Genomic DNA, 16,472 nt, shown 5'->3' on the forward strand with positions numbered 1-16,472 from the left:
AAAATGTCCATTGCACGTGAACAAAACATTTACATCTTATTGGCTTACTCAAGTTTCCTTCACCTAGTTTCACATGTGTGTGCCAGTAAGTCTCAACACAATCTTTCCCCTTTTTGCTTTTATAGATTCTACATACTCTTGACAGCCACTGGTGGTGATTATAATAAACAGTTGTAGCAAGGTGCTCGAGTTTGAATTAGAAAAAAAAATAATAAAAAAAAAAAAGAGCAATATCGAAAGTTAAAAGTTATTAAAAAGTAAATATATATATATATATATATATATATATATATATAAGACAGCTAAAAAACCAAATAGAGTTTTAGTCAATACATAAACGAATAAAATAGCAATCACTTTATCATCAAAGAATATGTGTAAAAATTCTAGTTCCGATTGTATGGGAGGGAACAAGTGAGTTATATGTTTTCTTCGCCTTTCGTCTTCATCTTCATCAACATCTCCAACACCGTTTCCATTGCTGAAATCTATGAAAAAAGGACCAAAAAAAAGAAACAAAACTACTGAAATATTCTCAATGTCCCACAGTCAAGGTATGGTCTCTGTCGTAGATGCCTCGGTTTCTAACATAAGGGTCCAACTCTATATAGTTCTTTGATAACGCAATGTTCAAATCAATCTTGTCTTTCAAATACCTATCAGAGACTTGTGGGTTCGTACTTTCAACCCATCTTCTAGTCGTTTCAAAGAATCTGGTAAACAAGTAATCTCTCTCTCTTCTTAATCTGGCATACTCAGCATCCTTCTTTCTTGGTGGATATTCATCTTGTGGCTCAGGAATGGGGTAGAAACCTCTAGTGGTATCTTCACCTCCCAAGTAGTCTGGAATCAAGATTGGGTCGATAAACTTGGACAACTCCTTTGCATCCTTGGTGAAATGAATTTTGGACGCAACAACTGGGTCCAACCAGTTTTTGATAATGTTCCAAACTGTTGAAAAGATCCATGGTGCATTGTGAATCAAAATGAATCCCAAAGTTTCTGGATAGTGCGCCTCAAACACATCAGCCAAAAACTTGATTGTGGCATAATCGGCATTTTTCAATGAAAATCCAGTCAAGTCAAACACAATGGTACACGTGTCAACCGACTCACTAACTTCTCTCAAGAATAGTCTAACCCACTCAATGGTAACCACTGCGTACCTTTGGTTTTGTGGCAAAGGTGAATCTGCAGTCATGTGTTTCTTGGCTTGGAAAGTAAAAATCGGGTTATTATTCTTGTCTCTGCCCTTAATCCATGATTTCTCAGTGGTGAAATTCTTGATAAAGCCTTGGTTGGTGCCATTCAAGTACGATGGTGCATCACCCTCCATTGCCCAATCATCAGTTGGAAACTCAGTGGCCCTCCAATTCAAAGATTTGGTCAACATTTCCAAAGCCTTCTCGGTATCCCATTTTCTAGCTCTAACAAACTTAAGCATCAAGTTATCAACCAAGTCATTACGAGTAACCTTGTAAAAAGCAGTGTGGATTTCCTTAGGGCTGTATTTATCAAAACTTGGTAGAATAGAAGTATCTGGGTGTACTTTAACTGGTTTGTTGACTGTACTCAGGTAAAGATCAACTAGAGCACCACCACCATTAATTTGTTCTTGTTGTGATTGATATTGCTGCTGGTTATGGTTATGATTGTGATTGTGGTGATTGTGGTGATTGTGGTGATTATGGTGGTTGTTGTGGCCTTGCTGTTGTTGGGATGGACGGTTGATTCTTCCACCGTATGCCTTGCCATTGCTTTGTTTGCCATTGCTGAAAATATGAGCGGGAAAATCATCGTAGTCAGTCAAGGTGGTTGAGGCTGTGACAAATGTTTCCATTGAGGCAATTGATTCAGCGTCATCGTTGTCGTAATTACCATAGTTTCCATTAGAAACACCGTTGAATGCACCTGCACCTGTACCTGCACCTGCTGAGCTTCCATCAAAGTCGTCGGCGTATTCAAAAGCCAACTTGTAATGGTGAGCATAGATCGAGTAAATGTCTTCAGCTGGGATGTCAACAGGTTGGTATCTTTCGGCAGAGGAGTGGCTTTGGATCTGTGTCATTCTCTTTGAATTTGCTGGTGGGCTTCCACTGGCAGCACCAACTGAGGCAGAGTTTGCGACGCTGGCAGTTGATTTTTTAGAGCCAAACAAGCCCAATTTCTTTTTTGAAGCGGAGCTTTTGGTTGAGTTCAACGAGCCTCTTGTATTTGATTTGCTCAATGAGTTGCTTGCAAGGCCCTGTGACTCGTCAAAATGGGAGGTTGAAGTTGATGCAACAAAGCACTGCTTATATGGCAAATCAGAGTTACCAATGTTGATTTCGTAACCCAAGTATTTCAAAAAGTATGCCCATGTTTGTTTCAAAACAATCTCTTGATCAGCGTTAAGGGTCTGAATTCTACCCAAACGGTATTTAACGTTATCTGAAGACATTTTGTTTTTAAAAAAAAAAATTTAAAATTAAAATCAGAAATGGTGGTGGTGAAGGGAAGGATTTAACAAAGGACGGAACCTGTGTGTGTATATGTGTTTGTAGAAGCGGCGATGGGTAGTCTTTTCTTTTTTTTTTTTTTAACAATAAAAAAATAGTAAATATGTCTATAGAAAAGGTGGTAGATTATCTAAAACAGCTCAATGGACTTGATGGAAATCGCTATCGTCTATATCTGATCTATTTTTGTAAGGTTTTGTTTTTATTTTTCCTCCTATTTTTTCTTTCTTTTTTTTTTCTTTTTTTTTTTTGGGGGGGGGGGGGGGGGGAGGGGGGACTTGAATGTTCTTTTTTAGATTATTTTTGGTGGGTATTCCTGTGTTTGCTTTACTATTTTTTTGTCAAGATCCCGATTTCGTCAGTTACCAGGGTCAAGCGTGTAATGGACGTGGTGTTTACACAGACTAATGGATTATGGAATAACGATACTAAGAAGTAGGAGTAGAAGTATAATGAACAAACAAAAGAGTTAGTAAATAGGAATTGATTTATGAAGAGAAGGGAGGAGGGGGGGGAGCAGCGAGAAAGACGAGGGAATTCTAGTTACTATATATATATATATATATGTATGTGTGTGTGTGTGTATTCTCTCTCTGTTGCTGTTACTGTTGATGGAAACCCAATGCAAATTATGGAAATTTAAAATAAAATATAAAATATAAAATAAAATTTAAAATTAAAAATATAAAATTAAAAAATAAAAAATTTGTTAAAACCGTCGTTATTTCCATTCACTGTGAAAAATCAATTAAAAAAAAAAATTAAAAAAAAATAAAAAAATTAAAAAAAAGGGGAGAGTGTTTCTTTACTTGTGAAAAAAACAAAGAAAAAAATTTTGGTTGGAATTTTAGTTAGTGTTCAACAAATTACAGTTTATAGGATATTACTAGTAATACACAGTGTGGGCTTTCCATTCTTCCTCCCCTTCTTCTCCTTCTCCTTCTCCTTCTCCTTCTCCTCCTTCTCCCCACACACAGACAGACGCGCACGAGATGTACCAATTGGGAAAGCAGAAATGTGTTATAATGGTCAATCAATACAACATTTCACAATTTCTATTCTCTTTTTGTATTAGCATGTGCATCTCGGTCTGTAAATATGAATTCTTTTTTGTAAATGTGTGTCTCCTATGCCTATTTTTTTTTACAAAAAAAATCGGTATTATCCTGTGCTGACCTTGGAAGGAATGAGGGGTCAATTATTTTTTTTAATTTATTTATTTTATTTATTTTGTTTTTATTTATATTTTTATTTTATTTTTTTTGTATATTTCAATGTGTTCAAGTTTGGATTATTCGTTAAGACCGTCGATACATTTGGCAGAGCACTGACACTCTCAAAGTCAAACGTCATTTTTTTTTAATTTCCTTTTTCCTTATTTCTTTTTTTCTTTTTTTTTACTTTTTAAAAAAATTTAACAACGGTGTTTGCTATAAAGAGATTGGAGAAGTAGGAATGGAAAGCACAAAGACAAAGAGGTGCTTGAATAATAACAACAACAAAAGTAAGTTCCCACTTTGGGTAATACACAAGTGGACATCTTTATATGCTGTTTCACAACAACGACAACAACAAGAAAGAATAAGAATACAGATCCGCTGAAGTTCCAATGCAAATTAATCAATGAAACAGGGTCTGTTTTACTTTACCTTCAACCCCACCCCACCCCACCTTACTCTCATTTCCCCCATCCACATCCGCTCCTCTTTTTCTTTTTTTTATTCTTCTTCTTCTTCTTCTTCTCTGTACTTCCAACGTTTACATTCCATGTAATTTTCCCATGTGGAGAAAACACATAGTTGCTAAATTTTTCACATTGTTCATTGGTGAAGAAAATAGATTTTCTCTCTCTCCCTCTCTCTCTCCCTCTCTCTCCCTCTCTCTCTCCCTCTCTCTCCCTCTCCCTCTCTCTCCTACTTTCAGGTTCCCCACCTTTTTTCAAGGGAAGCTCCTGCACAATCAATCACTTAGTGCAATCGTCTTGTTCTCCGCCTTCTCACACTTCTTCCATCCTCTCTGCACTTTCCATTTTAATTTTTTTTTTATTTTTTTTTTTATTTTTTTTTTTATTTTTTTTAAATTTTTGCCCCTCCTTCGAAGCACAAGCGCAGCATTTTACGATAGACTAAACGGAACAGCCACAACATGTTGTATGCAACATAGAAGAAAGGAAATAATAGGTGATGGAATAGATGGGGGGGGGGGGGGGGGGGGAAACGCAAAAAAAAAAAAAAAAAAAAGAAAAAGACAAATGAGAGGAATGTCGTTACAATACATATGGGACATCTCAAACAACCTTGTACCAACAGATCTACATCCAACTGCTGTGTCTGTGTACTGGTTTGTTTGTTTGTTTGCTTGCTTGTGTTTTTTTTTTTCTTTTCTTTTCTTTTCTTTTCTTTTCTTTTCTTTTCTTTTCTATTCTTTTCTATTTGCCTTTTTTTGCTTAGATCGCTAAACTCACTCTTGCCACGAGACACCTCTTGCTAATACAACAGGTTGACTAATTGGTTAGGTCAACAAATTAAAGAAACGTATCATTTGACTTCATTCTATAATGATCGCCACAAATTCAACCCAGCGTATCTTGCACTTTTACCTCTTATCCCATCCAGCCACCTCCATCATCATTGGAATTTTTATCTTTGGCTATTTTTCAAGTCCATGTTCATATTCTATTCCATGTACTTAATAATCTTTTTTTTCTTTTACATTTATTATTATTATCATTATTATTATTGTTACCATTATTTCTGGATTTGCATTCAAAGTCCCTTTTCTGAATTGGGCAATGGCCAATTAACCTTCTCAATTTCCCACAACCTTTCTCCTTGTACTTGTTGGTTGGAAACACCAACTTTGTAATTATACTATTGCAGGTATTCTCTCACTTGGGATTTGAACAACCGTATTAGGAAATAAATCTTTTCATCACCAATTTCCACATTCTTTGAAAGAAAACATTTCTTTTTTTTTTTTTTTTTCTTTTTCTCATCTAAATTTATTTATCCGCTATCGCCGTTAAATGCATCAACATAGACCGAGATACACACACAAAAAATATTTACAAAGACACACAAGCATATATTCACACCAAGGCACGTGAAGAAAGTAAAGAAAGCAAAGAAAGCAAAAAACTTGACTACTCAACAAAAAAAAAAAAAAAAAAAAAAAGGACGTGACATATCCTTCCATCCCTCTATAGCTCAAGGCAACGCTCACTGACCCTTTACACCTTCAAATGCGACTACAGATATCAAATCACGATCTCAACACAGCACTTCTTCTCTTCTCTTCTCTTCTTTTGTCCTTTTTCTTTCTCTTTCTCTTTCTCTTTCTCTTTCTCTTTCTCTTTTTCTTTTGTTCTTTTTGCAACCACCTTCAAATTGTATATCCTTTACATTCCATATTCAACGTTGTAGAAGTACCAAACTGAATCAAATCAACGACAAGTTAGCTAAGATAATATCGATATAAAATTCTATACAGTAATAATGATACTATTGAAAGTAATCGAGGTGTTCAAAGGAAAAGGTATAGGCAAACACCTTGAATTTTTATTTTGTGAAAAGAAATAAAAAAAAAAAAAAGAAGAAGAAACACACACACACACACACACACACACACACACACACACACACACACACACACACACACACACACACACACACACACACACACACACACACACGCATAAACAAAACCAGCCCTTCTAACCAAATTAAACTTTGGCACATGAGACGATTGAAGCGCACTCACATTTCGACTCATACACCACCAGATTGTCCTCAAGTTATTACCTTCTCCTACTTCTGGGTACAATCACTCGACGTGGATTGACTTGCGGGGTTTTCACAGGAAATCCAGCGGATGGTGTTGGAGAAGATACACCGGCAGCGCCAGCACCAAACCCGCCAAATCCTCCAAAATTACCGACAGTGTTCGGATTAGCACCAAAGCCGAGGGATCCAGAATTAGTGGTTTGTTGCAGACCTGCGTTGAATGAAAATTGCAGCGTGGGAGCTTGCCCAAAACCACTAGCAAACGATGGTTGTGCTGGTTGCGGTTGCAGCAGCGATAGACCAAACATACCCACCAGCTGCTGCTGCGATGGTTGCAGCTGTGAAGGAGGAACCTGTCCAAACCCTGCAACTGTTGCACCATTACTGGAACCAAACGGTGTTGACTCCCTACTTCCACGAGAATGATTACCAAATATCGTAGCTGGATCAGGTGTTGGGTCCTTACTACCAGTAAAATTAAACAGTGGTGCATTTTGCGACAAATGAGGAACCGTTGCCTTGAAATCAAACCTTGCTATTGATCCTGGCACTGATCCCGAAGCTGGTGCAGACTTTGGTGCAAACATAGGTGCGGGTGTTGGGGTGGTTGAACGAGCATCTAAAGTGGGTTTGTTTTGTGAGTTCAAAGGTTGAGCAAACGTAAACGGTGCTGCTTGTTTTGGAGCACTTGATGCAGATTGACCTCCAAATAAGGAATTGCCAAATGATGGTGCAGGAGGATCTGCAGTAGATGCCGTTGACGCTGTTGGTGCAGTAGGATCTGCCGGAGTAGACTTCTTACTTTGCGCACCACCAAACACAAACGATGGTTTGGGAGTAGTGCTAGATTCTTTACTTTGTGCACCACCAAACACAAACGATGGTTTGGGAGTCAATTCCTCAGATGGCTTTTGTGATGAAAAAGGCTTTGCTTGAGAATTACTTGCACTTTTACTGAAATCAAAAAGATTCGTGGCAGAAGAACCTTTGCTTTCTGCAAGCGCGGCCACTCCATCTTTCTTTTCGCTATTTTGGTTCATTGATGACGGCGTAAACGAAAAGGATGAAGCAGAGGAGGCAGGTTTGACTTTGCCAGTGGCAGCTGTATCTGACGTAACATTTGCATCAACTCTAGTACCAGGTGCACTAAAGTTTAATAAACTCGTTTCAGTAGCATTTGCGGGGGAATCACCCGTAGCAGCTTTTGTAAAAGTGCTTGAGGTTTCTTCAAGCCCATCCTCTTTCGTCCTCTTGATGGTGCTGGAATTATTCGTAAATGCAAAAAGTCCCTTCTTAGCATCATTCTTTGAGCGAGCGAAATTGAAGAGCGAGTTGGAACTGATAGCGGGAGTACCACTCATTCCGGTCTCTAGAGAGGAATTATCGCTTTTGGGTGTATCTTCAGCATAATTTCCAGTTATCTGGCTCATAGGTTTTTTGCGCTTGGGTGCACCTTCATCTTCCAGATCCCGTGTGGCAACCTCTTTAATACCAGCATCAAAAAATTTATTACTGGCATTGCTCAGAACAATTGTTTCGGATTTGTTCTCGGCCCGATCCTCCATCTTGCTTTGGTTAACAGTGGGATTGAATTTGAAGAGTGGTGGTGCCTGTGTTGTTTTTGAATTAAAAGTCGAGGAAGAAGGATTATTCGTTGTACCTTCTTCGGCTGTATCATCCTCTGATTTACCGCCAAATTTAAACACTGGAGCTTTCTCACCTGCCAATGATGTTGTTGTGGTGTTTCCAAAAGAAAATTTAGGTTTAATGCCAGGGCTTGTTTTTGACTTGGTATCATCACCTTGCTTAACTGATGCATGGTCAAACTTGAAAACCGATTTGGTTGATTTACCTGACGACATTTTTGGGCCACCAGAGTTGGCTTCGAGAGTGTTAGTGTTATTGTTAGTGTTATTGTTAGTGTTGGTGTTGGTGTTGGTGTTAGTGTTGGTGTTGGTGTTAGTGTTGGTGTTAGTGTTGGTGTTGGTGTTGGTGTTAGTGTTAGTGTTAGTGTTAGTGTTGTTACCAAAAGAAAACAATGATGCCTTGTCTCCAAAATTTCCTGCGTCTGATACCTCCATCGTTTTAGGGTTTGCGTTAAATGCCGACTTTGTCGAAGATGCTACGCTCATCGTATTATCCGGTAAGTCAGAATTAGAAGACTTTAAAATCTCCTTAAAAGGAGCTTCGTTAACTTCAAATTTAAATCCAGGTGAGGGCTTTACATAGTCTTGTTTCTTTGCACCGTCCTTACCAGCGACAGCCTCCTCAACTTTCCAATCTCTGATCTTAATAATATCTCCAATCGATTGTTTGGTCTTTACAAAATCGGAATCAAGCTCCAAATTGATTTTACTCTTTGTTAAGTTGCGATTTTTATCTCTTCTAGTGGTACCATTTCTGAAATCCAAAACTGTATTGTCATCGATGTCATCATCTTGCTGCGGTTGCAAGTTGGTGATACCAACTTTCTTTAATGATTTCTGAGAGAATTTTGGAACAGGAATGCTGTTGTCATAGTTCAAATCTGCTTTTATGGTCTTTTCAGGGGGTTGAGACACGTCGTAATAAAAATCCTTCATTACAAACCCTTGTTTCTTTATTCGTTTGTTTTGTTTTGACGCATTATTTCCTCGTTCCTCGTCTATCAACTTCCGTTTACGACTCTGTTTAAAACTAAGAACAGAATCTAGAAGCGTAGTGTTAGTTGTCTGTGTGCCGCAATTCACTTTATTGATATGTCCAGAATCCTCAGTCATTGTTTCGTCCAAAGTGGTATTGTATCGCATCTTCTTGTATCTCTTCCCATTTGGATTGATTTCTGGCTCAAGAAGCTGCATTGTTCGCTTTTGAAGCACTACTCGATTCCTTTCGCGAGGATCAACATGCAAAAATATAGGTTTGAAATAACTGTTTCTGCTTGCAAAGATATCCGTAGATTGCAGTATATCTTCAGAAGCTTCCGCATAAGCTAAATCGTCAATTCCAGTATGGGCCACATAGGGCAACTCCACTATGGGTGAAACCTCTTTGCTGTCAGGAAAAGTACTGCTTTTATTCGCAGTGCTTTCTATTGTGTTGGAATCGTCGACATTTTCTTTTCCGTTGTTGTTATTGTGGTGGTGGTGGTGGTGGTTGTGGCGATTGCTGTTGTTGTTACCACTGGTGCCTTCGTTATTACCTTTTCGAGCTGAGCTCAAGACTATCCGTCTTTCTAAATCATTGAACAATTCTTCACTCTCATTCTTGTAGTTTTGCATCAAATTCAAATAAGATCCACTCGTTTTCCCCCCGTTGATCTCGGCAGCTATCGAAAGTGACCGTGGTACTGATGCAAGTTGCTGTTGATGGCCCTGAATGGAAAGCAGTCTCTTCTTTTCAGAGATACTCATGTCAGTCACTGGCATATTTGCAATTTCAACTTGCTCATCAATTGTAGTGTTATCATCGTGTAGGTTTTTTTTATAGTTTTTATTTTTATTGTCATTATTCGGAGCTTTAGATGTGCCCTTTTTAAACACCCTTTTTATCTTTGTAAGGTACGAAGACCAAGAATCGTCCATTGTTTGTATTGTGAATCTTTGGCTTAGCAACTTTCTCTATTTTCTTTCCTTTTTTGTCGGCCTTTTATTCCTTTCTTTCTTTTAATCTTGAATATTTATTTGCATATAATGGACCATAGATTAAATAGCCTTTGAATAGCTAAAAATTGATTAGACTGGTTGTGATTGAGCAAAAAAAAGTCAGGATATTCCATGGGCAAAGAGATGTGCGATGAAATGCCGAGCAAGAGTAACATCGAGAAAATCATAGTGTTTGTGTTTTTTTTTTTTCCTAGCTTCCATTACCACTCTTCTCACAATTTGAAAATAGAAAACAAAAGACACGCAGAGAGTGCGTTTTTCACGAAGAGAATAGAGACAGGAAAGTCTTCACATAGACAGAGCAATGTAATCATCAAAGTCTTGAATCTGATCAAACACAAATTCACTTTCGATTCATTATCATTGATTACAACCACGTTCATTTATTTTCATTACTTTATTTTATTTTATTTTAACTTTTCTTATTTTTTTTTGCTTTCTTCTTTTTTTTTTTTCTACTTTCTTTCATTACTTTTTTTTTTCCCCCCTTTTTCAATTTGCAAGTACATACTTAAATGATTCGACGTCATGTCAAGGTGCTGAGTGTGGGAATACAAAATGTTACTCAGGTCGTAAAGCGCATGGCATCTTCAGATGTCCCTCGTTTTGAATTTAAAGACCTTGATGATAAATGGAGAAAACAATGGTTGTTAGATAAGGAGGTCAAGTCATTTCAAGGGTCTCATAGGAGTGATCACCTTAAGGAAAAGAAAGATTTTTACTCCTTGGTGATGTTTCCATATCCGTCGGGGAAACTTCATTTGGGCCATCTTCGTGTTTACACCATTAGTGATGTGATAGCGAGGTACAAGAAGATGCAAGGATTCAATGTGATCAACCCCATGGGCTGGGATGCTTTTGGATTACCTGCCGAGAATGCCGCTGTAGAGAGAGGTATAGATCCAGCAATATGGACTGAGCAAAATATAGCCACGATGAAAGAGCAAATGCAATGCTTTTTGGCCGACTTTGATTGGGACCGCGAGATAAGCACTTGCTCTCCAGAATACTACAAATGGACGCAAAAGATTTTTCTTATGTTGTTTGAAAAGGGGTTGGCATACCAGAAAGAAGCAGAAATAAATTGGGACCCGATTGACAAAACGGTATTAGCAAATGAGCAGGTTGACTCGGAAGGGAGGTCGTGGAGAAGTGGAGCACTTGTTGAAAAAAAGTTCCTCAAACAATGGTTTATTGGTATCACAAAATATGCAGATAGACTTGTTGATGATTTAAAGGACTTGGAGGGCTGGCCACAACATGTCAAAACCATGCAGAAAAATTGGATAGGTCGTTCCAAAGGACTCCAAATAGATTTTCCCATTAGTGAAGGCAACCCTTTGAGTGTATATACAACAAGACCAGAAACCGTATTTTGTGCGCAATTTATTGCCATAAGTTTGAACCACCCTCTAGTATTGGCTAGGAGTAGAACGGATGGCAACTTAGCTAGATTTTTGAAAGAATGCAAAAATGCTGAGCTAGATTCCAAAATCGGATATAAACTTCCCGACTTGAAAGCATCTATTCCGATCAATACAGACAATTCAAAACGTACTAAATTTGATATTCCGATATACGTTGCGCCTTATGTTCTTAACGAGTATGGTTCGGGCGCAGTAATGGGGTGTCCTGGACATGATAGGAGAGATTTTGAATTTTGGAGTCTTCATGAACCAAGCAAACAAATAACCCAAGTGATGGGTCCGGAAACAGGGGAAACGGAAATACCGTATGAACCAAAAGTTGGAATCATGCAAGATAGAACCACTCTTGTGAAAAGTGGGTTAGACAGTTTGGGCTCCTACACCGGCATAAGTGCCGATAAGGCAAGGTCACGAGTATCTCAAGCAGTGGCTTCATTAGGTGTTGGAAAGGAGTCCACAAACTACAGATTGAAAGATTGGTTGATCAGTAGGCAAAGATATTGGGGTGCACCTATCCCCATCATACACTGTGAATCTTGTGGACCAGTTGTTGTTCCTGATTCTCAATTACCTGTTTTATTGCCAAAAGTTGAACAACACCATTTTGAGAAAGGAAACCCGTTGGAGAATGTTGAATCATTTGTTTCGTGTACCTGCCCTTCGTGTGGAAGCAAAAAGGCAAGGCGCGAAACGGATACTATGGATACTTTTATGGATTCGTCATGGTACTTTCTACGCTACTTAGACCCACACAATAGTAAGGAACTTATAAGCAGAGAGGCTGGTCAGAGCATGCCGGTGGACTTGTATATTGGAGGTGTTGAGCATGCTATTCTTCACTTGCTATACTCCAGATTTATTGCTAAATTTTTGAACGATGAAGGAGTTTGGAAAGGAAAGTTTACAAAAGACGAGCCAATAGTGAGATTAATCACACAGGGAATGGTTCATGGCAAAACTTACATTGACCCGCAGAGCGAGAGATTTTTAAAGCCGGAGGAGCTTGACTTTGGCAACCCTAAAGCCCCAGTTATCAAGCAGACAGGAAAACATCCAAAAGTTACGTTTGAAAAAATGTCAAAGTCAAAACATAACGGCGCTGACCCACAGGAGTGTATACAAAAATACGGTGCAGATGCAACTAGAGCCCAAATCCTATTCCTGGCACCAGTCTCGGATACATTGCAATGGGACGAAAAACAAATTCTGGGTGTAGACAGATGGCTTCGCAAAGTGTTCAAACTTGCAGATAGTTTTCCCTTGTTGGCTGATGAAATGAGACAGACTTCCAATAGTGATGCTATTGCTAAAGTTGAGTTGCAGTTTACCGGTTCAAAAGAAAGTTTGGAACTAGGTGATCGCGAAGTTACTGTTTATAACGAAGTACAGAATTTGGTGAAATCGATTAATCTGTCTTTAAACGACGTTTACTCGCTTAATACTGTGGTTTCAGATTTAATGAAAATCACTAACGCCATCACTAAGGTGTTGGGTCCAAACGGCTGTAATGTCAACCCGGTGTTGGTAGACGAACTCTATCGAACCCTCTTGATTTGTATGGCTCCAGTTACACCGGTGACAGCTGAAGAGTGTTGGTTTAGAATAAACAACAGTGGAAAAGGAAATTGCACAAGAGGCACCGTTTTTGATGAGGAATTCCCTACTGGTAAAGTATTGAAAACACGACGCGGCAAATTTAATGTTATTATAAATGGTAGGCCAAGAGGCAGCATTGTTACTGATCAGAATTTGCTTGAGCAGAGCGAAGAACAACTTCTTAAAACATTGCGTTTAAATAGAGATTTTTCGAAACACCTAGGAGGCGACATAAGAAAAATCATCACAAAAAAGGGACTTGTAAGTATAGTAACACTGGCCTAATATTTGAATGAAAGAGGCTGTCTCGTTGATCAAACATGGTGCGGCATAATATCGGCTCTTGTACATAAAATCTCACGAAAATTAAAAATTAAAAAATTAAAAAATTAAGAACTTAAAATAAGATAAAATAAAATAAAATAAAATAAAATAAAATAAAATTTCTTCTCGCCTCAAAAAAATTAGTTTACATATATATATGAATGTATGTATATTTCTTGTTCTATAATCTATTCGAGCTAATTACATTTTGTCTATTTACAATATAACTTTTTCTCATTATGCTTGGTACTCTTATTACATGACAAATATGATTGCGGTAATAAAACATCATTTGTAATATGCAATTGGGGATCTGAGATTTAAAATCTGACATCTGGCAGGATCCATCAAAAACAAAAAAAAAAAGTTTATTAATTTGCAAAATCGAAACTAAAGACTATGCTGTCTCAATTTCACACGCTTTATGATACTTTTGGCTGTCTCGACCGTTTTAGTATCATGAAGACTAGCTGCTGTGTTGATCAATTTTCCAACTTCCTTCCACGACCAATTAAATGTGTCTTCAGACAGCAATATAACTGCTAAAGCATCGTTAAACAATCCAACGTCAGTGTAATAATGGACTGTAGAACAGGCAAACTCAAAATCCAATGCAATTTGCTTCCTTTTAGGTAATAGCTTATAAGACTTTGACTTCCTATAAAGACCCCTCTCTGCAATAATATTGTCGGCAAGCTCGCCGTCTCTGAATTTGGCAGCAGCTCTCATTGCTATTTTGTACACGATGCTTTCACGAGGAAGTTTATGCAAATTATTTGTTTGCTGGGGCAAAGATGAGTTTAAGTTAGCTATTTGAATATCAAATGTAGAAGTTGTTGCATGATTGGCTTGTTTGTCTTGTTTTGTCTCGTTTTCTTCACTTTCTGTATCTTGGTCAACGTGGACGACTTTACCAGTTTGATCAACTTGCTGACGATTCAGGGGTAACGACACTTCTGCATAAGTGCAATCCTCGAATACGTTTTTGAAATCGTTCAATTTTCCATGATTCAACACCGCAGTCAAGTAGCAAGAAAGAAGTTGAGGAGTTAGGAAACTAGGCTTGTTGATTGAAAAAAATGACCATACTGCTAAAGCTTCTGCCAATATGAGTTCCTCCGAGTGAAGATTGTTTAATGGCAACATCGGAAACTCAAACACACTTTTTGTATAATCAACATCATTGATAATGTGATCGCGGAACAATCTACCTCTTTCGCTATTAGTTATGGAGTAGAACCCAGTGTTGTTCTTCTTCTCAGAATACCTAGAATAAGACATCATTAAGTAAAATGCTGCCCTAGGTGTTACTGAGCCGCTTTGCAACAATTTAAAAAAAAGTGCTCTTGTCAAGTTGGCATCTCCTTCTCGAGCTGAAATATACAACATTGTCTCATATGTGTCTAAACTTGGCGACCAAGAAAAGTCATAAATCTTAAAGATAAACTCCCAAGCTTTCGGTACCAATGCGTTATTTTTAATACATCCCTTTGCAAGCATCGCTAAAACAGTTTGGTTCACTTGAGTATTCTGTTCCAACATGTCCTGATAAAAGTTTAGTGCCAATTCAATTTTCCCATTCATTGTGCATGCAGCAATGATGTCCTTGTAGTTCTGAGATGTGGGTGCGGTCTTTTTGGACAAAAACTTCATCGCTTCAAATGTTTGTAATGCTTTATCAACGTTTTTTTCATAATATGTGTAGCCTATCAATATAGAGGTAAAAATAGACCTCCCAATCTCCAAGCCTCGAAGTTTCATTGTCTGTATCAAGCTATCAACTTTCTCCAATTTCTGATTCTTGACATATGCTAATGCCATTGTTTCAAAATGTTCTGTTTTTAAGCGATTACTAGCCTGTAATTTCTCAAACTCCTCTTCCATTTCCTGAATCGTAGTATCAGAAAGTCTGTCACCCAATGCCATAGACTTGAATAGTTTGGTCTCAACTTTGGATGATAAATTCACTTGCGCGTCTTTGCACATGTGTAACAAGCTAGGTCTCATTTTATTGAGACTTTGCAAAGGTATCAAACTAATGAAGCGATTGACTGTTTCGGAGCTAAATCCTTGGAACCCACCACTTAGGCTTAATTGGTCAGTGATTGTGGGCCAGTTTATTCCAGTGCCGTTTGAACTCAGAAACTCCATTACAAGCCCCAACTTGTTTGAGATTTCTTTGGGGATCTGGTTTCTTAGTTTGAGTTCCTTTCCTGTGCTTTCAGTCTTGGTGTTGGATGCTTCGTTTCCCCCTGAAATCAGTCGATATATTTCTTCAGGCTCCATAGCTTCCCCTTTTTCTTCCAACTCTTTGTATTGAACATATGTGGAAATCTCCTGCGTTAAAGATCTAAGATCGTGCACAAAAACTTTTTTCTGCGGTTGGGTAGACTGTCGTTTCGACTCTAGTTCCTTTCTTTTCAGTGTGAGTTTACTTTTTTCTGAATACGAAGCGTTTGATCTGCCAAGACCATACTGATGATTGAAATTGTGATTATGATTGTGCTTGACTTTATTCTTATTTTTGTTTTTATTCTTATTCTTATTTTTGTTTTTGTTTTCGTTTTTGTTGCCATGGTCATCGCTGTGTATCGGCAACTTTGGGTCCCGCCGTAAAGGTGTAGTTTTATCTAATGAGCTTGGTGTGAATATATAACGACAACCACAGTACAGAGACCGCAAAATGCCATTAGCACTAAAATGCCCTTTGCCAAAAAGCTGTTGTGATATTCGGAAAGACATGGTGGTGACCAGAATAATAATGTTTTTTAAACAAAAAAGAAAAAGAAATGAAAAAGAAAATGAAAGAAATTAAAATAAAGGTTCTGTAATGATGTGTTAAACTCGATATTGTAGATGTGTACTGCGGGATGCAAATTGTTGCAGATGTGAGTGTATCTCTTTCTTGATGAGATGAAAATTATCGCTACCTCCTGACCGAAACTCTTCTATATATTTCTTTTCTCCTCTTGCGTGTGCATTCTACTTAATTACACTTCGTACTGTTTCAGCTTCAACAATTCCTTTCTATACGAAAGAACACAAAACAGGTGCCAGGTGCCAAATCAAATAAGGTGCAAGTTAATGGAACTAGTCCTTTTGAGATTAAAAATAAAAAAAAAAAAAGAACAACAACAACAACAACATCATCAACAACAACAACAAATACCAATATATGTATAGGAAACTTTGATCAGGCCA

At 37.9% G+C, this 16,472-nt stretch overlaps 4 protein-coding genes across 4 annotated transcripts; 1 reads left to right on the top strand and 3 right to left on the bottom strand. All coding sequences in view use genetic code 12, as the record gives it.

The window, feature by feature from the left end:
* Nucleotides 1–535: 535 nt before the first annotated feature.
* CSR1 (phosphatidylinositol transfer protein csr1) lies at nucleotides 536–2,440 on the bottom strand (the record flags this gene model as incomplete). Its single annotated transcript, XM_001524049.2, has 1 exon — nucleotides 536–2,440. The coding sequence occupies one exon, from the start codon at nucleotides 2,438–2,440 to the stop codon at nucleotides 536–538; it is 1,905 nt and encodes a 634-aa protein (XP_001524099.2).
* A 3,854-nt stretch (nucleotides 2,441–6,294) lies between these two features.
* PVL30_005652 (uncharacterized protein) lies at nucleotides 6,295–9,843 on the bottom strand (the record flags this gene model as incomplete). Its single annotated transcript, XM_001524050.1, has 1 exon — nucleotides 6,295–9,843. The coding sequence occupies one exon, from the start codon at nucleotides 9,841–9,843 to the stop codon at nucleotides 6,295–6,297; it is 3,549 nt and encodes a 1,182-aa protein (XP_001524100.2).
* Nucleotides 9,844–10,505: 662 nt separating this feature from the next.
* NAM2 (Leucyl-tRNA synthetase, mitochondrial) lies at nucleotides 10,506–13,232 on the top strand (the record flags this gene model as incomplete). The annotated part of the gene is made up of 1 exon (XM_001524051.2): nucleotides 10,506–13,232. The coding sequence occupies one exon, from the start codon at nucleotides 10,506–10,508 to the stop codon at nucleotides 13,230–13,232; it is 2,727 nt and encodes a 908-aa protein (XP_001524101.2).
* A 429-nt stretch (nucleotides 13,233–13,661) lies between these two features.
* CCM1 (Mitochondrial group I intron splicing factor ccm1) lies at nucleotides 13,662–16,013 on the bottom strand (the record flags this gene model as incomplete). Its single annotated transcript, XM_001524052.2, has 1 exon — nucleotides 13,662–16,013. The coding sequence occupies one exon, from the start codon at nucleotides 16,011–16,013 to the stop codon at nucleotides 13,662–13,664; it is 2,352 nt and encodes a 783-aa protein (XP_001524102.2).
* Nucleotides 16,014–16,472: the final 459 nt, after the last annotated feature.

This window comes from Lodderomyces elongisporus, chromosome 8 (genome assembly GCF_030384665.1).
Source record: "Lodderomyces elongisporus chromosome 8, complete sequence".
Taxonomy (NCBI): domain Eukaryota; kingdom Fungi; phylum Ascomycota; class Pichiomycetes; order Serinales; family Debaryomycetaceae; genus Lodderomyces; species Lodderomyces elongisporus.